This window comes from Eretmochelys imbricata, chromosome 8, assembly GCF_965152235.1.
Source record: "Eretmochelys imbricata isolate rEreImb1 chromosome 8, rEreImb1.hap1, whole genome shotgun sequence".
NCBI lineage: Eukaryota > Metazoa > Chordata > Testudines > Cheloniidae > Eretmochelys > Eretmochelys imbricata.
In genome coordinates, this window is record NC_135579.1 from 1,089,318 (window position 1) to 1,113,271 (window position 23,954).

The 23,954-nt window shown below is 46.5% G+C and overlaps 1 protein-coding gene across 1 annotated transcript in view; it reads right to left on the reverse strand.

The window, feature by feature from the left end:
- The window catches only part of NSD1 (nuclear receptor binding SET domain protein 1), a 130,305-nt gene that overhangs the window by 89,243 nt on the left and 17,108 nt on the right, over positions 1 to 23,954 (reverse strand). Inside the window, exon 5 of the mRNA XM_077824645.1 lies at positions 4,496 to 4,631. Coding sequence (XP_077680771.1) covers positions 4,496 to 4,631 — 136 coding nt within the window. The remainder of the gene's footprint in view (positions 1 to 4,495; positions 4,632 to 23,954) is intronic.

Genomic DNA, 23,954 nt, shown 5'->3' on the forward strand with positions numbered 1-23,954 from the left:
ATTGGTTAGTATTTAGTTGCCTGCTTCATGTGAGGTAACTGAATGGGACTCTTTCATTTGACTGTTTCTCTTCATTTCCTACCTGCAATTTATCCACTTCTATCCTCTCCCCTTTACTAGGGCAGAGAATCCCAGTGAAAGAATGCTCCCCTAAGGGATGTCTCTGTCCGAACCATGTGCTCCTCCGTATCTGTCGACTTCTCCCAGCCATTAGTTTCAAAACTCCTCTACCACCTTTTAAATTGTATATGCCAGCAATTTGTGTCCATTTTGGTTCAGGTGGAGCCCATTTCTCCTGTATAGGCTCCTCCTTTCCCAAAGGGTTCTCCAGTTCCTAATAACCCTAAACCCCTCCTCTTACCTAGCAGTCTCTCTTCTAGCTTTCCCTATGTCATTGGTATCTACATGTACCATGACCACCGGCTCCTCCCCAGCACTGCACATGAGTGTCTAGATGTTTCGAGAGATTTGCAGCCTTCACACCTGGCAAGCAATTCACCATGTGGTTCTCCCATTTACCACAAACCCAACTAGCTATATTTCTAATGACCAAATCCCCCATTACTGTTACCTGTCTCTTCCTAATAACAGGGACTCCCTCCCCTGGAGGGGTATCGTCAGTGTGAGACGATACCATGACATCACCTGAAGGAGGGTCCCAACTATGAGACTGTTTTCTTCTGTTCCAGTTGGATGTTCTTCCTGAAACTTTCATCCTCCTCAACAGCACAGAAGCGGTCAGTCTGGGGATACAACCACACTGCAGTGTCCCAGAAAGTGCCCCATCTGTGTTCCTCTCTGTCTCCCTCAGTTCCTCCCCGTCTCCCTTAGTTCCGCCCCTTCAGCCACTCTGGTCTCAAGAGCCTGTACTCAGTCCCTCAGGGCCCAGAGCTGCTTAAATTGTCACATATTTAAACCGTATATTCAGATATTATCTAACACTAGGGTGAAGGGATTTAGGGGAGGGAAAGGAAAGGAGAGAGACAGAAAATGAGAATGTGGTGAAGCTGCTGAACTTGGGGGGAATATAACATGCTGTCTATGGAATTATGTATCATAGAATCATAGGACTGGAAGGGACATCGAGAGGACATCTAGTCCAGTCCCCTACACTCATGGCAGGACTAAGAATTATCTAGACCATCCCTGATAGGTGTTTGTCCACCCTGCTCTTAACCATCTCCAGTGATGGAGATTCCACAACCTCCCTGGGTAATTTATTCCAGTGCTTAACTACCCTGACAGAAAGTTTTCCTAATCTCCAGCCTAAACCTCCCTTGCTGCAATTTAAGACCATTGTTGCTTGTCCTCTCCTCAGAGGTTAAGAAGAACAATTTACCTCCCTCCTCTTGTAACCAACTTTTATGTACTTGAAAACTGTTATCACGTCCCCTCTCAGTCTTCTCTTCTCAAGACTAAACAAACCTAATTTTTTCAATCTTTCCTTGTAGATCATGTTTTCTAGACCTTTAATCATTTTTGTTGCTCTTCTCTGGACTCCAGTTTGTCCACATCTTTCCTGAAATGTGGCGTCCAGAACTGGACACACTATTTCAGATACGATCCAATCAGTGCGGAGTAGAGTGGAAGAATTACTTCTCATGTCTTGCTTACAACACTCCTGCTAATACATCCTAGAATTACGTTTGCTTTTTTTGCAACAGTGTTATACTTTTCATACATATTTAGGTTGTGATCCACTATGACCCCCAGATCCCATTCTGCAGTACTCCTTCCTACACAGTAATTACCCATTTTGTATGTGTGTAACTGACTGTTCCTTCCTAAATGGAATACTTTGCATTTGTCCTTATTGAATTTCATCCTATTTACTTCAGACCATTTCTCTAGTTTGTCCAGATCATTTTGAATTTTAATCCTGTCCTCCAAAGCACTTGCAACCCCTCCCAGCTTGGTATCATTCACAAACTTTATAAGTATACTCTCTATCCCATTACCTAACACGCTGATGAAGATATTGAACAGAACCAGACTCAGAACTGATCCCTGCAGGACACCACTCAATATGCCCTTCCAGCTTGACTGTGAACAACTTATAACTACTCTCTGGGAACGTTTTTCCAACCGGTTTTTTGCACCCACCATCTAGGTTGTATTTCCCTAGTTTGTTTATGAGAAGGTCATGCAAGACAGTACCAAAAGCCTTACTAAAGTCAAGATATACCACGTCTACCGCTTCCCCCCATCCGCAAGACCTGTTACCCTGTCAAAGAAAGCAATTAGGTTGGTTTGGCACGATTTGTTCTTGACAAATCCATGTTGACTGTTACTTATCACCTTAGTATCTTCTAGGTATTTGCAAATTGATTGTTTGATTATTTGTTCCATTATCTTTCTGTGTAATGAAGTTAAGCTGACTAGTCTGTAATTCCCCCGGGTTGTCCTTATTTCCCTTTTTATAGATTGACACTATATTTGCCCTTTTCAAGTCCTCTGGAATCTCTCCTGTCTTCCATGACTTTTTGAAGATAACTGCTAATGGCTCAGATATCTCCTCAGTAAACTCCTTGAGTATTCTAGGATGTGTTTCATCGGCCCTGGTGACTGGAAGACATCTAAGTTCTCTTGAAGTGTTAGTTCCCTATTTTGGCCTCTACTCCTACATGAATCACTATGTTAGATGACCAATCGCAACTAAACTTTTTGGTGAAAATCAAAACAAAAAAAGATCATTTAGCACTTCTGACATTTCCACATTTTCTGTTACTGACAATAACAGAAAATGTGGAAATGTCAGATGGACAGACGAACAATAACAGTTCTCAAAGAACTCATTGAGTAAGGGGCCTACTCTGACCTTGGTCTTCCTCTTGCTTCTAATGTATTTCTAGAATGTTTTCTTGTTACCCTTTATGTCTCTAGCTAGTTTGATCTCATTTTGTGCCTCGGCCTTTCTAATATGTCCCTACATACTTCTGTTATTTGTTTATATGCATCCTTTGTCATTTGACCTAGTTTCCCTTTTTGTAGGGCTTCTTTTGAGTTTCAGCTGGAGATTTTAACAGTCTGAGCTGAGAGTCACTAACACTGCATGCTCTCAGAGTCTACCCTTCCAGACTGGTGAGGGCCACAAAAGTTGCAAAAACACCACATCACTAAACAGCAGCCTGTCCTGCATACAGAGCACTATCCCAGACAGACTGACATTTCAAAGGTGTTCAGTTACCAAGGGAATGTGGAGAGAGAGAGAGAGAGAGGCTGGAGGGAAAACAAGGAGAAAGAAATACCCAGAAATATACAGGTCCCCCCATTCATGATATGCTGGAATAAAATAGTCCCCTGCTGTAGCTAACTTTACATGGCCAGCAGTTTAAATACATCTGAGTGAAGTGCAAGGTCAGTTTCCAAATCAAAGAGTCTCTTCTCCTCTGTTTACCTGACCTCTCTTCTACCTCTGTCACCACTGACCACTCACGTTGATACCACCACCACCCCCTACCCCGTCTTGGGCTCACAGGACTCTGTCGTTTCCTGGCCCTCTCCTCTTTCTGACTGTTACCCAAGGAGAATCCTCTTCCTCTTTCCTCCCCCTGGTGCATGTGCCTCAGGGATCTGTCCTTGGTCCCCTTTATTCTCCTCCTCCTTCTCACTCACCCCTTCTCTGCTCCCCTGGTGCATTACCCCTGGGGCCAATGGCCCTCAGATCTACCACTCAATCTCCAGCTCTCCCGAGGCCTCTCCAATAAGAGACATCTGTGGGGAGTTCACCTCCTTATATGAAATGAGGCAAAAACTAAACTTCTCCTCATCTTCCTCCCAAGCCTTTGTACCAGGAAAACTGTGATCTACTGGTCTGTAGACCTCTCCCTTGCATCCAGCAGCTAAAACGATCTCCCTTTCCCACTGCTCTGTTCCTCTTCCCACCACCAGCCTCCTTGAGTCCATTCACTGCCTCCCCGTTTCTTTCCACGTACAGTTCAAATTCCTCACCCTCACTTGTCAGGCTCTGTACAGCTGTGCCTGGCCCCATCCCACTCCCTACTCCTGCAGTTTTCCCTGGCACTCTGCCCAACCCTCTCATCTCGCTCCACCCTCTCTCCTCCCACCCTTGTCCCTTCTTTCCCTTTTCATGCTGCTCCCTATGCCTGCAATGCCATCCCTCTTGGTCTGCGCCAGGCACCACTGCTCTGCTCCTCAGAACATGCATCTCTTGCTTAGCACAAGAATGGAGCTCAGTGGTACAATCTACTCCCCAATTTAAAATGCCGGAATCTACACGATCCAACTGCTATCTGACCCCCATCATTCTCATCTGTCTTAACCTTCATCTCCCCATCCCTATACTTCCTTTGCTAACTTCATATCAGTATTTGTCTAATCTATACCGTAGGTTCCCGTGGCAGGGACCATCATTTTTGACCTCTATGCACTGCCGTGCGGTTAAAGGGCTGCCCAAATGCTTATTAGTAACAAAGAACCGCAGCAACTCTGGCACTAGGTGTCCTTAACTGTGTCGTTCAGGTGGGTACAGTACCTTTCATTTTTGAGTGACAGTCGAGTACTGGATCATGACAGATTGTGCAGGGCCACCACGGTCGTCTGTTGAACTTAGCCCAGACTAGATCTCCAACGTCATACTTCACTGGAGCAGGTTTCTTCTTGGCTCGATTCTTTGGACAGAAATCAGAACATGAGGAATCAAGTAAGTGACAGACACCTTTGAAGAAAGTCTCACATCTCATTGGAACATCATCGGACAATCACCAGTGGTGATTTCTATTTTTAAAAAAAGCTAATATTTCTTGTTCGGACATCTTTCACAGGACGCCAACAATTTCCTCCCCCCACTCCTTCCCAATCCACTGTAGCCAGACATCACACCGTTCAGCAGTAAAAGCTTTCAGCTCATAGCCAACACCAATTACTATCCAGTTCAGTCAGATGTCTTAGTTCACAGACAAGGAAGCAGAATATCCTGAGGCAGTTCTGTCTGGAAGGTGGCGATCAGAACAACAGATGCACAATATCTGCCACTGAGTAAAGGAAAAGTGCTGGGCACATACAAGCTAATATTATTCTGCTTCTCAGACAAATGCAGGAAACGGAGTTTGCTGATAAAACACTTTATACTACACTGAATGCATGTATGGTCATGATATCTTTGCCATTTCTCTGGCAGTTTGGTTTATGCATGCAGAACCACCGCTGCTCCCCCTCCCAAAATCCACGGGAGTGAGAGAGCAGGCAAGCCTGCATTGTCAGTCTGTCGCCTTTATGAAAGGAACCAAACTATAAAATCCGAGTGTGACTGGCGGAGACATGGCTCACTGGGAGGGGCATCAAGACAGGCGCCACACCTGCCTCCAGAAGCCACACCTGAATTTCTGTTACTGGTTAGGAAATTGAATGCCCAAATCCACATGATATCACAAGTCTACACATAGGCAGGTGGGCGAGCTATTTCAGGGGAGTCAGGGGCCAGCTCCACTAATGAGAATGAGCCAACCCAGATCCACCTCTGAGTTGTTAATTACCAATGTGGCTAGGCAGCAGTTAAGTAATTAAGGAACACACAGGCCTTATAAAGATTATAAGAGCTGAGGCAGGGGGACACCAGAACACAAAGAGGCAGGTCTTGAGGAAAGGGGCTTCTCAGGGGAGCTGGTTAGAGAACGCACCAGAAAAGGGGACCTAGGAAAGGGGCTCATGGAGGGAGCAGGTTCCAAAAGTGCTACAAGGGGCAAAGCCCTAGGGAGGCCTGGTCGCAGCAAAAGGACCTTACCAGGCAGCAAAACGTCCAGATTGCTGGGGAACTACGCACAGCTCCAGAGAAGAGCTGCAGCAGTTTGATCTCTGCGGGGCCCTCAGTCCAGAGAAAGAACCCTTCCCTAGGTGATGGCAGGAGCCTGACTCCAGAAGAGGGTCCCGGGTCAAGAGGGCCTTACTGGTGAACAGCCTGGATGAAGGAGATGGAGGGACTCAGGTGGGGAAAACAGACTAATATTAATTCGCCCCCGGCCCCAGTTAGACCACTGGGATGGAGACTTGCTTGCCTGTCTGTTCAGCCTTTCATCAAATGAAATAGCAAAAGACCTGCAGGTAGCCCTGTGGTATCTTATGCCCTTCTGGAACGTTGAGTTCAGCAAAACTCCAACTCCTGAAAACCAGGAAATAGAGTTACAGTAAAAGCCCGTGCAACCTTAACTCTGCCCCCCCTGGAGCTGGCAACAGCCACTGGGAATTACCTGCATGCTCTCCAGCTGCACTCAGTCTGTTAGGGATAGCTGTACTGAATGGTGGAGGAATATGTTGGAGTAGCTTGGAAGAGCTGTGCCTGTGATATGAGGAGATCTGGGTCTGAATCAAAGGAGGAACATATCTATCTTGAGGTTCCAGTCTGCATCATGTCAATCAAGTTGCGTGAATTGTGTCAGCAGCGGGCACTGGGGCACTCTTGCCATGGGTACCGTCAGTAGTGAGGTGGGAGCAGTCCAGATTTAATGATGGGTAGGGGAAAGTGTAGGTTTAGCTGGGCTGCTGTGTGCAAGAGTGAAGGGGCCATAAAAGGTACAAAAACAGTTAAATGTGACAAGTGTGCTATTCGGGGGAAGGTGGGGGAGAGGAGGAGAAAGCAGATGCAGTGTTTGAGCACAGGGCAAGTGAAGGAAGCGCCTGTTCATTACCGAGACAAGGCAGAGTGGGAGTGCAGGTGTGATGGATCTGTTGGGGTATCGCTCCAAGAGGGGCAGAGTTAAGGTTGTGTGGACATTTACCTGAAGTCTGTATGTCCTGGTTTTCAGAAGTCTGAGTTCTGGTGAACTTGATGTTCTAGAAGGGCACAAGCTCACACCAGGCAGCCTTAACTCTGTCAGTGTTTTGGCCATTTAATTTCTTAGGTTTTGTTAAAGAAATGTCTGTTGGTAGGAGTTAGTGGTCATTGAGACAGTTTCAGTTCTCACCTAGATTTGCAGCTGATAGGCTCCTGTGGCTAGGTAATAAGTAACTCGCTTTCACACAGTGCTTTTCATAAGCAGATTTCAAGGAACTTTCCCCTTTAAATGAGAAACTGAGTCACAGAAGTGACATGACTTACCCAAGGTCGCCCACCAGGCTGTGACAGAGCTAGGAATAGTCCCAGTTCAGTGGTCTTTCCATTGGGCCATACAGCTGCTGTGTGGTTACATAGTGCTCCTTCGCCCCACCCCAGTACATGTTGTTAGTGTGCAATGGGGACAATGGTGGGTCAGAGCCAGCGAGAGAAACCTCACCCCTGATCTCGGTCCCCAAACCTTGCCAGTTTTATCACACGGATGTTAGAGTAACATTAAGCACATGAGAAGACTGGGGTCTCTCTCCACCCCTCCCACCATTCTCCTGAACATGGATCGTCCCACCCTGCCAACGTCTCCAGCTCCCCCTTCCCACCCCGTCCCACGGTGCCACTCGCTGCACTGCAGAGGCCAATCACATGTCAGAAGCTGCTCCCTGCGGTCTCTTGCCCTGTGCTGCTACATACATGTATCACAGGCTGCCGCTCACTAGAGGGCCGCCTGCCAGCCAGAGCTCCACACTGAGCCCAGCCCCTCATTCCCACTCCCCATCCCGAGTTGCTCAGCTAAACTTCCGCCATGCCCCAGACCCATCCCGTCCACCCCTCCCGCAAGTCACCCCACACACAAAGGGGGGATATCTTAACTATTCACTTTTTGGATTTCAGATGTTTAAATCTGTTACACTAAGGCCCTGTCCCCCATGAGATCCAGGTTCACATGGAGGAGCAGGAGGAGGGGCTTAGACCCTTTCAGGGGGGTAGACCTCCCTGAGATCCCACATGCACATGAAGGTGAGAATTCAGGAATGACATCCCCCACTCCTAGCCCCCCAACTTCCTTGGCTAGCCCTGATTCTCCAACCCCTCGTTTTCCCCCAATCCCCCCCTTGCCTAAGCTCCCCTACCACCCGTTCCCATGTATACCCCTCTCCATATTACCCCCATCTCCCACTGCACACCTAAACCCTCACCGCCAAATCACCCCTCCTCTCCCAGTGAGCATTCACACATGGAAATGATTTTCAAAAATAGTTTCAGAGCCTTCTGAATATTCGGCTGTGCTCAGATTAAATTTCTCCTAAATTAATAAATCAAACTTGACAGGGGCAGATTTTTCCCACATGTGTACAGTTCGTTCTCAGATTTCCTCCCAGGATGGGTTCAGAGTTGCAGACTCGGAGAGGTGTGAAGTGGCCCATTCACCTTACGGAGACGTTTTCAGCTGAAGGAAAGCACCTGATGGAGATGACTATAGCCTGAAACAATAGCTAAGAGACCTGTGGATTGTTCCACACATGTCAGTGGGTGTGCCCATCTCTTCTCCCCCCTCCCCCTGGGTGCAGGAGAGTTTCTGACATGAGTCAAGCATACCTGTTCTCAGCTCCTCAACCCAGTCTCAGCAGTATGTTCTTGATGCATGCTCTGAGCATGCCTGTTCTCAGCTCCCCAGAGGGGCAGAGCTTCCTCATCTCACATAGGGGCAGGGAGAGGGCTCAGATACCCTGGAAAAACAACCTGGTTCACATGAAGGGGTCAGACTCCAGTGGATGGACAGGAGCCCCCCAGAGCCTAGTGCATACAAGGGGGCAGAGACCAGGGCTCAGGCTCCACTTCGGGGGGGCAGGGAATCCCAAATCCTAACTCACATAGGGAGAAAAAGCAAGGCCTCTCCCTCCCACCCCCGCGAACCTGGCTCACATGAGGGGAGTCTCATCCCCAGGGCACAGCACATATGTGGGAGGGGTATGTGGGACTGACAGGCACCCCTGCTCTTACTTTCCCTCTGACTCCCTGTCATTCACCTTCATGACCCTCTTCCCTTCCTGCCACTGCACCTAGTCCCCATCACCTGATCCCCAGACACCTCTCCCCCATTCCCAACTACTCTTCCACCTCTAATCACCCTCCCCCCAAACAGCGATTTCATGTGTAGCTTATTTTCTTTTCAAAACACTTTCAGCATCTTCTGTGCCCTGGTCTATACTACAAACTTGTGTCGCCCGCGGCGTGGAAACATCCTCCATTCTGAGCAACACAGTAACACTGACCCACCCAACGCTTGGTGTTGATGGGAGGGCTTCTCCGGTTAACCCAGCTACTGCCTCTCAAGGAGGTGGAGCACGACGCCTATGGGAGAGCTTCTCCTGTCGGCACAGGTCGCGTCTCCAATCAGCACTACAGCTGCGCCCCTACAGTGCTGTAAGCGTAGACACGCCCTGAATAATCTGCTGTACTTAGATTACGTTGACGGAAAAACCCCTACGTCAGTGCAGGAAGCGCGGACACCATGGCGCTGCAGCCGCTGTACCACAGACATCCCCAGAGGGCTGGTCTAGGCATGGAACACGCATCCGATGGGAAGGTTTCTCCTGTTGGCAGAGGTAATCCACCTCCCTGAGAGGAGGCAGCTAGATTGACAGAAGAGTTATTCTGTCACCCCGCACTGTCTACATCGGGGCTAGGTCTGCTTAACAGAGCTATGCAGAGGTAAGTTTTCAGTGTAGACCAGCCCCTAGACTCTCTGGAATTCTGACCAATATGTGCCAGTGACACTGTGGCTAACTGACTTCATCTTTTTGAAGGAAGTGTATGTTTCTGGCAAATCTAAATCTTCCCTCTGCTCTCTTACTGTGAAGTAGTAATGGTATTAAATGGTGTTAGAGTTAGGCCTGGTCTACACTAAAAAATTAGGTTGACCAACTATGTTGCTCAGGGGATGTGAAACATCCACACCCCATAGCAATGTAGTTAAAATGACCTAACCCCCAGGCTAGACAGTGCTAAAATGCTTCTGTCAATCAACCTACCTCCCACCTCCTGGGGAGGTGAATTAATATGCTGTTGGGAGAACCCCTCCCATTGTCATAAGTAGTGGTTACACCAGCATTTCTCAAACTGGCGTCTGCAAACCCCTGGGGGACCCCTGGGGGTCCCCAGGCCCCGCTGATCAACTCTCCCCCATCCTCCCTCAACTCCTCCCCCTCTCTCTATCTCCCGGAGGCTACTGAAGCCAAACCAGGAGATTTTAGGCACTAAAAGTCCATCAGCACAGCGGGGCTAAGGCAGGCTCCCTGCCTGCCCTGGCCCTGCGCCACTCCCGGAAGCGACCAGCACATCCCAGTGGCCCCAGGCGAAAGAGGGAGGGGTCTCCAGGAACTGCGGCCAGTGGGAGCTGCGGCGGAACCTGCAGGCAGGGGCAGTGCACGGAGCCTCCCTGACCCCACCCACCTAGGAGCCACTGCCAGAGAGACATGCCGGTCACTTTTGGGAGCCACCCAACGTAAGCGTCGCCCAGCCAGAGCCCACACCCCCTCCTGTACCCCAAACCCCTGCCCCAGCCCAGAGCCCACACCCCGCACCCAAACTCCCTCCCAGTGCTACAGTGGTGCAGCTGCAATGCAGCAGCAGCTGTCGCTGTAGCAGTTTAAGTGTAGACATGCTCCAGGTAAAGGTGGGTACAACAGGCTTTCACATAATACAGGTGTTACCATTAGCCCCAATGTGCTAGCTATCTGCCCCTGCCTACAGGCCTCACCAGTGACCTGCCTCATGTCACTTCAGCAGTCCAACAGCTCTAAAACATTCCAGATGCGATACACTGTACATGAACCTCTAGGGCTGCAACAGCAAAACACACAGAGTGGCTTCCAAGAGCATTGCCCTGGGGTTCCAGGCAGAACACAGATGCATAGAGTCCTACGCTAAGCCTCTCCCTTCACACTTTTAAGTCCTGCAACTAAATTGTTAATTTAACAGTAAGATGACAACTGTTTGGGCTGGAATATATGGACCCAGTTCCAACTATTTATAGGTCAAGATTTTACTGACCAAAATGTTAGTTTTCTCTCTCTCCCTCCCTCCCTCTCTCTAACTGAAGAAAATGCATTATACTTTTGGAAATAATTGTCCAGGTTTCATTTGCATTGTTAAAGAACAGAATTCAAAGCAGAAAGGCGTTTTGCAGCTAACAGCAGAGAGGTTAACAGAGCGAGTTTGCCTGGGGTAAGCCCACTGAGGCTTTCATCTTGCAGGCTTCTCTGAGTAGTTACTGTAACAGCTGAGGAAGCTATAGAAGGAAGGTAATATGTATGATGAGCGTTCAGCTGTTGTTACCTGCACAGGATGTGCCATGTTTGTCTTTCTTCCACAGGACAGAAGTGACTTTGTCTACAAAGTACAAGCTGGTCTCCATATTGGAAGAAACAGTTCAAGGTCTGGAGAAACAAGTATCGACCCTGCGTTACATAAGAGAAACTGAAGATTTCCTGGACACACCTCAGGATATGCTTCTACGAGCACAACATACTGAAGATTCAGAGCAGGCTGCGCAGCAGGGACAGAAGGACGATGAAGAAATTTGGCAACATGTTACCTCCAGAAGAAAGGGGAGCATCCATGTACCAGCAATGCAGATACAGGTAAGCAACCATTTTCATGTTCTATCCACAGGTACTAATGCGGAGAATGGACTAGATGATACATCTGAGGGAAGGGAGCAGGAGACTCCACCAACTGGAAGGCATGAGATGCACTGTCTTAGGAAAGGGAGTTCCACGACCACTGCTCCCAAGAGAAGGAGGCGGGTGGTGGTGGTTGGGGACTCCCTCCTCAGGGGGACTGAGTTATCTATCTCCCACCCCAACCGGGAAAACCGAGAAGTCTGCTGCTTGCCAGGATTCACGATGTGACGGAGAGACTGCCAAGACTCATCAAGCCCTCGGATCGCTACCCCTTCCTGCTTCTCCATGTGGGCACCAATGATACTGCCAAGAATGACCTTGAGCAGATCACTGCAGACTACATGGCTCTGGGAAGAAGGATAAAGGAGTTTGAGGCGCAAGTGGTGTTCTCGTCCATCCTCCCTGTGGACGGAAAAGGCCCGGGTAGAGACCGTTGAATTGTGGAAGTCAACAAATGACTACGCAGGTGGTGTCAAAGAGAAGGCTTTGGATTCTCTGACCATGGGATGGTGTTCCAAGAAGGAGGAGTGCTAGGCAGAGACGGGCTCCACCTAATGAAGAGAGGGAAGAGCATCTTCGCAAGCAGGCTGGCTAACCTAGTGAGGAGGGCTTTAAACTAGGTTCACTGGGGGAAGGAGACCAAAGCCCTGAGGTAAGTGGGGAAGTGGGATACTGGGAGGAAGCACAAGCAGGAGAGCGCAAGAGGGGAGGGCTCCTGCCTCATATTGAGAAAGCCGGTCGATCAGCGAGTTATCTCAAGTGCCTATACACAAAGGCAAGAAGCCTGGGAAACAAGCAGGGAGAACTGGAAGTCCTGGCACAGTCAAGGAATTATGATGTGATTGGAATAACAGAGACTTGGTGGGATAACTCACATGACTGGAGTACTGTCATGGATGGATATAAACTGTTCAGGAAGGACAGGAAGGGCAGAAAAGGTGGGGGAGTTGCACTGTATGTAAGAGAGCAGTAAGACTGCTCAGAGCTCCGGCATGAAACTGCAGAAGAACCTGAGTCTCTGGATTAAGTTTAAAAGTGTGAGCAACAATGGTGATGTCGTGGTGGGAGTCTGCTATAGACCACCGGACCAGGGGGATGAGGTGGACGAGGCTTTCTTCCAGCAACTAACAGAAGTGAATAGATTGCAGGCCCTGGTTCTCATGGGAAACTTCAATCACCCGGTTATCCGCTGGGAGAGAAATACAGCAGTGCACAGACAATCCAGGAAGATTTTGGAAAGTGTAGGGGACAACTTCCTGGTGCAAGTGCTGGAGGAACCAACTAGGGACAGAGCTCTTCTTGACCTGCTGCTCACAAACCGGGAAGAATCATAGAATATCAGGGTTGGAAGGGACCTCAGGAGGTCATCTAGTCCAACCCCCTGCTCAAAAGCAGGACCCATACCCAATTAAATCATCCCAGCCAGGGCTTTGTCAAGCCTGACCTTAAAAACTTCTAAGGAAGGAGATTCCACCACCTCCCTAGGCAACACATTCCAGTGTTTCACCACCCTCCTAGGGAAAAAGTTTTTCCTAATATCCAACCTAAACCTCCCCCACTGCAACTTGAGACCATTACTCCTTGTTCTGTCATCTGCTACCACTGAGAACAGTCTAGAGCCATCCTCTTTGGAACCCCCTTCCAGGTAGTTGAAAGCAGCTATCAAATCCCCCCTCATTCTTCTCTTCTGCAGACTAAACAATCCCAGTTCCCTCAGCCTCTCCTCATAAGTCATGTGTTCCAGTCCCCTAATCATTTTTGTTGCCCTTCGCTGGACTCTCTCCAATATATCCACATCCTTCTTGTAGTGTGGGGCCCAAAACTGGACACAGTACTTCAGATGAGGCCTCACCAATGTCAAATAGAGGGGGACGATCACGTCCCTCGATCTGCTGGCAATGCCCCTACTTATACATCCCAAAATGCCATTGGCCTTCTTGGCAACAAGGGCACATTGCTGGCTCATACCCAGCTTCTCGTCCACTGTCACCCCTAGGTCCTTTTCCGCAGAACTGCTGCCTAGCCATTCGGTCCCTAGTCTGTAGCTGTGCATTGGGTTCTTCCGTCCTAAGTGCAGGACCCTGCACTTATCCTTATTGAACCTCATCAGATTTCTTTTGGCCCAATCCTCCAATTTGTCCAGGTCCCTCTGTATCCTATCCCTGCCCTCCAGCGTATCTACCACTCCTCCCAGTTTAGTATCATCTGCAAATTTGCTGAGAGTGCAATCCACACCATCCTCCAGATCATTTATGAAGATATTGAACAAAACCGGCCCCAGGACCGACCCTTGGGGCACTCCACTTGACACCGGCTGCCAACTAGACATGGAGCCATTGATCACTACCCGTTGAGCCCGACAATCTAGCCAACTTTCTACCACCTTATGGTGCATTCATCCAGCCCATACTTCCTTAACTTGCTGACAAGAATACTGTGGGAGACCGTGTCAAAAGCTTTGCTAAAGTCAAGATACAATACATCCACTCCTTTCCCTTCATCCACAGAACCAGTAATCTCATCATAGAAGGCGATTAGATTAGTCAGGCATGACCTTCCCTTCGTGAATCCATGCTGACTGTTCCTGATCACTTTCCTCTCATGTAAGTGCTTCAGGATTGATTCTTTGAGGACCTGCTCCATGATTTTTCCGGGGACTGAAGTGAGGCTTACTGGCCTGTAGTTCCCAGGATCCTCCTTCTTCCCTTTTTAAAGATTGGCACTACATTAGCCTTTTTCCAGTCATCCGGGACTTCCCCCGTTCGCCACGAGTTTTCAAAGATAATGGCCAATGGCTCTGCAATCACAGCCGCCAGTTCCTTTAGCACTCTCGGATGCAACTCGTCCGGCCCCATGGACTTGTGCACGTCCAGTTTTTCTAAATAGTTCCTAACCACCTCTTTCTCCACAGAGGGCTGGCCATCTATTCCCCATGTTGTGATGCCCAGCACAGCAGTCTGGGAGCTGACCTTGTTCGTGAAGACAGAGGCAAAAAAAGCATTGAGTACATTAGCTTTTTCCACATCCTCCGTCACTAGGTTGCCTCCCTCATTCAGTAAGGGGCCCACACTTTCCTTGGCTTTCTTCTTGTTGCCAACATACCTGAAGAAACCCTTCTTGTTACTCTTAACATCTCTCGCTAGCTGCAGCTCCAGGTGCGATTTGGCCCTCCTAATTTCATTCCTACATGCCCGAGCAATATTTTTATACTCTTCCCTGGTCATATGTCCAACCTTCCACTTCTTGTAAGCTTCTTTTTTATGCTTAAGATCTGCTAGGATTTCACCGTTAAGCCAAGCTGGTCGCCTGCCATATTTACTATTCTTTCGACACATCGGGATGGTTTGTCCCTGTAACCTCAACAGGGATTCCTTGAAATACAGCCATCTCTCCTGGACGCCTTTCCCCTTCATGTTAGTCCATGTTAGGAATTCATGTTAGGAAGAATTTGTAGGGGAAGTTAAAGTGGATGGGAACCTGGGAGGCAGTGACCATGAGATGGTCGAGTTCAGGATCCTGACACAAGGAAGAAAGGAGAGCTGCAGAATATGGACCCTGGACTTCAGAAAAGCAGACTTTGACTCCCTCAGGAAACTGATGGGCAGGATCCCCTGCGAGAATAACATGAGTGGGAAAGGAGTCCAGGAGAGCTGGGTGTATTTAAAGAATCCTTATTGAGGTTGCAGGAACAAACCATTCCGATGCGTAGAAAGAATAGTAAATATGGCAGGCGACCAGCTTCACTTAAGAGTGAAATCCTTGCTGATCTTAAACACAAAAAAGAAGCTTACAAGAAGTGGAAGATTGGACAAATGCCCAGGGAGGAGTATAAAAATATTGCTCAGGCATGCAGGAGTGAAATCAGGAAGGCCAAATCACACTTGGGAGTTGCAACTAGCAAGAGATGTTAAGAGTAACAAGAAGGGTTTCTTCAGGTATGTTAGCAACAAGAAGAAAGTCAAGGAAAGTGTGGGCCCCTTACTGAATGAGGGAGGCAACCTAGTGACAGAGGATGTGGAAAAAGCTAATGTACTCAATGCTTTTTTTGCCTCTGTCTTCACGAACAAGGTCAGCTCCCAGACTACTGCACTGGGCAGCACAGCATGGGGAGGAGGTGACCAGCCCTCTGTGGAGAAAGAAGTGGTTCGGGACTATTTAGAAAAGCTGGACATGCACAAGTCCATGGGGCTGGATGCGCTGCATCCGAGAGCGCTAAAGGAGTTGGCGGATGTGATTGCAGAGCCATTGGCCATTATCTTTGAAAACTCATGGTGATCGGGGGAAGTCCCGGACGACTGGAAAAGGCTAATGTAGTGCCCATCTCTAAAAAAGGGAAGGAGGAGGATCCGGGGAACTACAGGCCAGTCAGCCTCACCTCAGTCCCTAGAAAAATCATGGAGCAGGTCCTCAAGGAATCAATTCTGAAGCACTTAGAGGAGAGGAAAATGATCAGGAACAGTCAGTATGGATTCACCAAGGGCAAGTCATGCCTGACTAACCTAACTGCCTTCTATGACGAGATAACTGGCTCTGTGGATGAGGGGAAAGCAGTGGACATGTTATTCCTTGACTTTAGCAAAGCTTTTGATACAGTCTCCCACAGTATTCTTGCCAACAAGTTAAAGAAGTATGGGCTGGAAGAATGGACTATAAGGTGGATAGAAAGCTGGCTAGATTGTTGGGCTCAACGGGTAGTGATCAATGGCTCCATGTCTAGTTGGCAGCCAGCATCAAGAGGAGTGCCCCAAGGGTCGGTCCTGGGGTTGGTTTTGTTCAATATCTTCATTAATGATCTGGTGGACTGCACCCTCAGCAAATTTGCAGATGACACTAAACTGGGAGGAGAGGTAGATACGCTAGAGGGTAGGGATAGGATACAGAGGGACCTAGACATATTAGAGGATTGGGCCAAAAGAAATCTGATGAGGTTCAACAACGACAAGTGCAGAGTCCTGCACTTAGGATGGAAGAATCCCATGCACCGCTACAGACTAGGAACCGAATGGCTAGGCAGCAGTTCTGCGGAAAAGGACCTAGGGGTGACAGTGGACAAGAAGCTGGATATGAGTCAACAGTGTGCCCTTGTTGCCAAGAAGACTAACAGCATTTTGGGCTGTATAAGTAGGGGCATTGCCAGCAGATCGAGGGATGTGATTGTTCCTCCCCTCTATTCGACAATGATGAGGCCTCATCTGAAGTACTGTGTCCAGTTTTGGGCCCCACACTACAAGAAGGATGTGGAAAAATTGGAAAACGTCCAGCGGAGGGCAACAAAAATGATTAGGGGGCTGGAACACATGACTTATGAGGAGAGGCTGAGGGAACTGGGATTGTTTAGTCTGCAGAAGAGAAGAATGAGGGGGGATTTGATAGCTGCTTTCAACTACCTGAAAGGGGGTTCCAAAGAGGATGGAGCTAGACTGTTCTCAGTGGTAGCAGATGACAGAACAAGGAGTAATGGTTTCAAGTTGCCGTGGGGGAGGTTTAGGCTGGATATTAGGAAAAACTTTTTCACTAGGAGGGTGGTGAAGCACTGGAATGCGTTACCTAGGGAGGTGGTGGAATCTCCTTCCTTTGAGGTTTTTAAGGTCAGGCTTGACAAAGCCCTGGCTGGGATGATTTAGTTGGAGATTGGTCCTGCTTTGAGCAGGGGCATGGACTAGATGACCTCCTGAGGTCTCTTCCAACCATGATATTCTATGATTCTATATTACAGCTGTAGGGAAAGTTCCACCAGTAATTACATTACAGACCACATTGCTCAGAATCTTATAACTCAGCCACCCAGATACCACAATAACGAGCAAAGTTTAAGAGCTCAGATAACTCATCCAGAGAGGTGGCACAGCCTAGTCGATAGAACACTGGACTGGGAGACAGGAGATCTGCCACTGGCCTGTTGTGTGATCTCGGGCAAATCCTTTCCCCTCGCAGGGCAGTCACTTCCCCTCCTGCCTTCTATTTGTCTGGTCTGTTGTACTGTGAGTTCTTTGGAGCAGGGCTGGCCTCTCACTGTGTATGTGCAGCACCCACCAGGATGGGGTCCCACCCTTGTGGGCCTGTAGGGGCTACCATAATATAAATGAATGTTTGTACAGATACAAAAACACATGCATCTGACTGTTCACATTACAACCCTATTTTAGGTACTTCAGGTTGTTTAAATAATAATGAAATTCTATTAGTGATTAGTTTCAGAGTAGCCGCTGTGCTAGTGTGTATCCGCAAAAGAACAGGAGTACTTGTGGCACCTTAGAGACTAATTTGTTAGTCTCTAAGGTGCCACAAGTACTCCTATTCTTTTTATAAGTGATTAGTCTCAGATGAGCAAACTTTCGTTATGGTTAAGTGAGATTTCTCTCTCAAGAGCGCAGATATGTATGCAGTATTTACAAAACCATTTTAAATGCAGACAGGACGTGTATAATCCACACACACACACACACACACACACACACAGCTCACAGCTCTGGTCTGAGCAGGGCGAACTGCACCAGCATAGCTACAACAAGGTACCTACGCCAGGGCAAAAATCCCTCCTAGAGACGGGCCCTTAGTACAACCCCTCAAAGGCACGTTCTAGTGTGACCGAACTTCTCTAGTGAAAACACCCTTAAAGAAATTATCCAGGTTTTAGGCAGCTACAAAATAGCTAACTCTGTTTCACTACACTCTAGAAGCCTTTCAGCAACCTTCAGTCCACTCCACAATTATTTTAATTCTTCACCAATTTACGTTCTTATTTTTTCAGCACCAGGAGTCCGATGTTGGTCTTATAATTAAGCATCATCAAGGCTCCATCAATGCTCTCATGAAGGGAAATTGAGCTAATGCAAACTGGTACAGTGCCTTCATGACAAACATCAGAGCCAGCTGTCCCAAAACCGGCTGCCTCTAGGCACTGCCTCTTTCCTGCCAATTCCCACAAAACCAAAATAAAGAAGAAGCAATAAGACTCCTCTATATTTTCAAAAAGCATATTTCCTGTTAGACAATGTCCAGAGTAGTAATGACAAAGAATTAATGTTGCTGATTAAATAGCAGTGATTAGGCACTTACAGAAACAGAGATGGCTCTTCTGTTAAATTGTGCCATACAAAGCCATACTTATGGTCCCCAAAAGTACAGGATTTTTCTGGGTCAGATTGCCATAATTTTTATTCCTAGTACAATATAATTACAACATACAGTTTTAGGTTAAAATTGATAGAATATATTAGTGCCTGGAACTGCAAGACTTCAGAGAGGGCTGATTATTTTTTTAAATGCCAGTTAAATTGATTTTTTTAAGGGACATAGGGGAGCCCAAAACACAACTTCTAGATGTAATTCCCATTCCTGGTAATCTAGCAATGAAGCCCATTCTATCACCTATTAGCATGGGAGAGGACATGAACTTTTAAATAATAAAGCTGGTTACCTGCCCCATACAAGGTAGATCGTACATTTTATCTCTGCCAGTGATGGACAGAAGTCACGCAGTGATTGGAAACAGAGTACATGGGGAGGGAAATGATATTACCTAGCTCTCTTTGAAAAACATCACAATGAACATTGTGTATTAAGTCTGACATCCTCTTTCAAGTTGGGTTAGCACTGCCTGCTGTATATTCAATCATTTGGAACATATTAAATTGATTTGTGTTGAGACTGGGCATAAATCCTGGATTATATATAAAATTACAAGTAATTTTTTCACACTATTTTTGAATGAAGCAAGAATGACTTTTTGGTGGTTTTAAGTGGTCTACATCTGTCAAAGCACGGACCCAAAACTAAACTGTGGAGAGAGGGTCACTGTCCCGGAAGCACAGCCTTGCATGACAAGTGTATGCTTCCACCCTGAATAAATGCAATCCCTGCACACTAGTGTTTTGGGAGACGAAAGAGCTGTTGTAATTCATTGAGTATCACTGTGGGACATCACAATAAAGTTTTGAGGAGGCTCTTACAGACACTATAGCAATAATGTTATATAAACGTGTATGAACTAGGTAACTCCCCAGACCTGCAGTTCTCATAAATCGGGTGTGAAATAAATAGTGAACAAAGAAACGTCATACATCTAAAGGATTTTATCAGAATGACACAAACAAAGGAAAACCCCGTGAGTCTTGCTAATCTTCCTTTTAAAACGGACAATTTATTAAGCAGTGGTAACTACTGTGCATGTCCCGTAACCACCCTTCATAGCATTGCTGTTCATCTCTATTAGTCCTGCTGGAAGGAGGATAAACCACAAATCCATACAAACTAATGCACATGCTGACGGCTATCGGGTGCGTCATTTCTGCAGCCATTACCCTCTCACTCTGACAACTGCAGCGCGCTCAGATCATTAACACAGCATGGCAAGATCAGATATCCCTAGTATTTTATTGGTTTTTTTCAGACTATTACAGGCAGTGACTCTCTTGCTAAAGAAGCAACAGTGAAAGACTGCAAGCCAAGTAGCAGCTGAACGTAAGGTAACAGGCCAAGCTGTTCCAAAACTAGGCACTATAGTTAGCCTCCTAAATCCTCATCTAGGTGCTTGAACAAGTCACCTGTTTTCCCAAAGCGTTGAGCACCAAGCAACTCCAGTTAAAGTGACAGACACTTCTGAAAGGTCAGGAGACCTCTCGAGGTGCTGAACTCTAAGCACCATTTTAGAACATCTTGGCCAGGAAGTCTCTATGCTTTAATTATGGTGCAATGAAGAAATTATTTTATGGTTACAATGCTCTAAAATAGTTTATTTATACATTAACATTTATGACTACAGGAGTGAAACACACACTTATGTTGTGCTCCAGATCACTGGTACCATTCTGCCTGCCTAAATTTCCCAGTGGCAGGGTAGATTTGATTTAACTCACTAGTCAGGAAGACTTGATTTAATCATGGTTTTCTACATAAACGTGCATTCTTGTTGGTTGTTATAACCTTAATACCTATTCTTCACCACTCCGAGAGAGAGGTAGGTGTCATTTTTAGAAGGTACACACTATACATTTTTAAACAGTGATTTATTTTGAAAACTTCTCAGATTAGTTTTACTGCTATATCAGAAAATGAATGATTGTTTGGTTATTTCATTTACCAAAGGTAATCAAAGCAGATATTTATGAAGTCATTGGGAGGTGAACTATCGCCAATTCAACAAGAAACAACTATGTTATGGAGTCTGGGTTTTTTTCTTCAACAGCAAACATATAATATTTTAACAAAACAAGCATATGTCCCTTGCTTCTCAGATTCATCTCCAGACCTATTCCACCCCCAACAATCTTCTATTCACTAAACTTTTTGAAACTCTGCACTTTTAGAGAGAGGTAAGGGATTGACTCTATGTACACAAATTTGCAGAGGGACAACAGAGTTGAGGTCTGTTATTTCTCACCTCTATATATTATTTATTTAAAAACATTTTTGCTGTTAACAAGCATGTTACTTCTGGGAAGACAAATCCACAGTCTGAGAACTGCAAAACTAAGCATCTCTGATGGTAGCTTCTAGACTGAACACTGAGTCCCATTATGTAGATAGAAAGATTAACCTAAATAATCTATACAGAAGCGCCTGGAATCCCATAAGATTGGGTCCCTAATCCATGAACGATTGGAACTCATTTACAAAACTTTTCTTAAACATTACATGAAGCTATTGTCTCATTCTATAGAATTAGAATTTATAATCCCTATTCCATGATGAGATATCTTTGAGATATAATGCATTTTAATTAAAACTATCTTTAGATAGGTTTTTCCTCAAAAAGCATTTTATCAAAAAAATCCAATTTAAATAAAAAAATCTGACTAAAAAAATCATTGATTTTTATCCACCCTGCCCCATGGCATCTTCACTTCCTGGACAAGCTTTGCTGATTCCATGACATTTGCTGCTTCCCACATGAGAGGTAATTCCAAAATAGTGGAAAGTCAAGTGATCCCTGTATGGGTTGTTTGCAACTCTGAAGAGCGTCTTGATGCTTGTAAAAGGTGCTACACATAAACAGGATCTGAAAAAAAATTCTATTTATGCAGGGCAGGTATGAATCTTTCCTACACAGGCACCACCAACTTCTGCAGATTTTAAGCTTTCAGTTTAAAAAAAAGTAAGATTCTCACCCTCAAGTTGGTGCCGATAACTATCCAAACATGAACTGAGGGCTTGTCTTCAATACTGGGGTAAGTCGAACTAAGTTACGCTACTCCAGCTATAACAATGAGGAGTCTCTAAGATGCCACAAGGACTAACACATTTATTTGGGCATAAGCTTTCGTGGGCTAGAACCCACTTCATCAGATGCATGGAGTGGAAAATACATGAAAGGATGGGAGTTGCCTTACCAAGTGTCTAATCAGACAATTCACTTAACAGCAGGATACCAAGGGAGGAAAAATAACTCTAGCTATGTAAATAGCATAGCTGAAGTCAACGTAGCTTAGGCTGACCTACCCTGGTGTGTTCACTGCACTGCGTCGACAGAAGACGCTGCCCAGTTGACTTACTTTACGATTTTCGGAGAGCTGGAGTCCCAGGGTCAACCGGAGAGCACTCTGCCATCAATTTAGCGGGTCTTCATTAGACCCGCTAAATAGATCCCTGCTGCATCGAATGCAGCAGCATGGATCTCTCCTTAGTGAAGACTAGCCCTGAGTGTAAACTGATGCAAAAGCACCTTCCTAAGTCTGCAAATAGTCAGCTTCAATGTCTGTTCCACGGCAGTGGAGAAAAGTTAACAAGACTGATTAGCTTTACAGTGGCTACTTAAAACCAGCCAGGTAGCAGGGAAATTGTCAAGCATCAGGCAGGCTACTGGTGTCCAGGAAAATTACAGGCAGTGACAAACCCAGGAGTTATTCACTGAGAAACTGGACTTAGATAATAAACACAAGGCACTCAGGATCAGGACAGATCAGCAGAAAGCTCCACCACTGCCTTGCTGCAGCCAGGATGTTCTGGGGCCCGAGGGGAGACAAAGAATGCTCCTTCCTTCCAGCAGACAGAGGGGTTAGAAGCCTTGAAAGCCAGCGCCCACCCAATGGCAATACGGTTACAAAACGTAAGGTTACACCCTGAATGAGATGCAGAGAGAACAGCCACAAAGGCATCCAAGCATCAAATTACAGGGGTTGTGGCTTCTTATTTGGCCGCTACCCCTCATGTTGGGTATTTACGCCTCTGGCTATTAGTTGTTTGATTAATTTTTCAATTTGTGTGAAGGTGTTGATGGGATGAAGGAATGTGTTAGTGTGTGGGTGCATGTGGGGAAGAGACACCGGCGGGTTAAACTGAAAAGAGAAGCAGGGTATTGAGAAATTTGGGGGAGGAAAGAGTAAGTGGAACAGACAAATGGTAATGGGCGGAGGAGGAAAATAAAATGATGCTGGGATCAAAAATAGAGAGTCTAAAGGCAGAGAAAAAGGAAACCACAGACATGGAGACTAATGCAGGAAAAGATACAGCTCTGATCTACTGTAGGAATGAAAATAAAACATGGAATGAAGACAGGATGGAAAAGGTAAAAAGCAAAGGACAGGAATTATTTTGGGGAAATCCTATGGCCTATGTTCTGCAGGGGATAAGATGATCACCGTGATCCCTTCTGGCCTTAGATGCTATAAAAGCTACATAGAAATGTGCACTGAATAGAAAGGTGATTGAAAGCATGTTTCCAATGAATAGGCAACTAACAGTATGCAACTGTTTATTTCTCTAAACCGCAAGAAGAGGTGGCATGAGACCGTAGTGGCACAGGTATCTCCATCTGGCTAGCAAGCTTAGTCATCAGACTCATACATGCCACTTAATGAAGCCCGGTAAAGCCAACTCATAAATAAGTGTCATGGGTTCAGAAAGGTAGTCACTATTAGCACTAAGTTGAAAGCTTCCACTACTTCATTTTGAATGTACATGATTGTGTATTCATGTTACACCTTTCTCTGCTAGACTGAAGAGTCCATTATTAAATATTTGTTCCCTGACTCTGAAGGCTCTTGGATGCAAGTTATCTGGACCAGCTGACTTTGAAATATCTAACCTTAGTGGCTGCATGTGTCATAGAATGTCAGCTGCCTATCCACCCTGGGGTCCAGTGTTGCTAGAGCTAGCAAAGACAAAGAGGCACTTGCTGCGGTAGATAACTTCTGCAGAAAAAGCCCTAACGTAGTCCAGGCTCATGGGAGCTCAGACTGCTAGGTTCAGCGAGACCAGCAGCTTTCGTTTACATGAAAAATGGCTGCCCCATGTAGGTGGCACACATACCCCCACCTAAAATCCAGAGAAATACAACTGAACCATGGCCAACCTGAAGTTACCAATTCACGAGGACCCCCACAACCTTTCAAAGACATGTCTGAAATCATTCAAGCTTCTTTGGGAGCAGGCTGAAGCTCTTAAGGGGTCCTCACTTAATCCTGAGGCACACTGGAAAGAAGTCTGGGACAATGCTAATGTCCCAAACAAACACCGAATCGCTGGCTCCACAAAAGAACTTC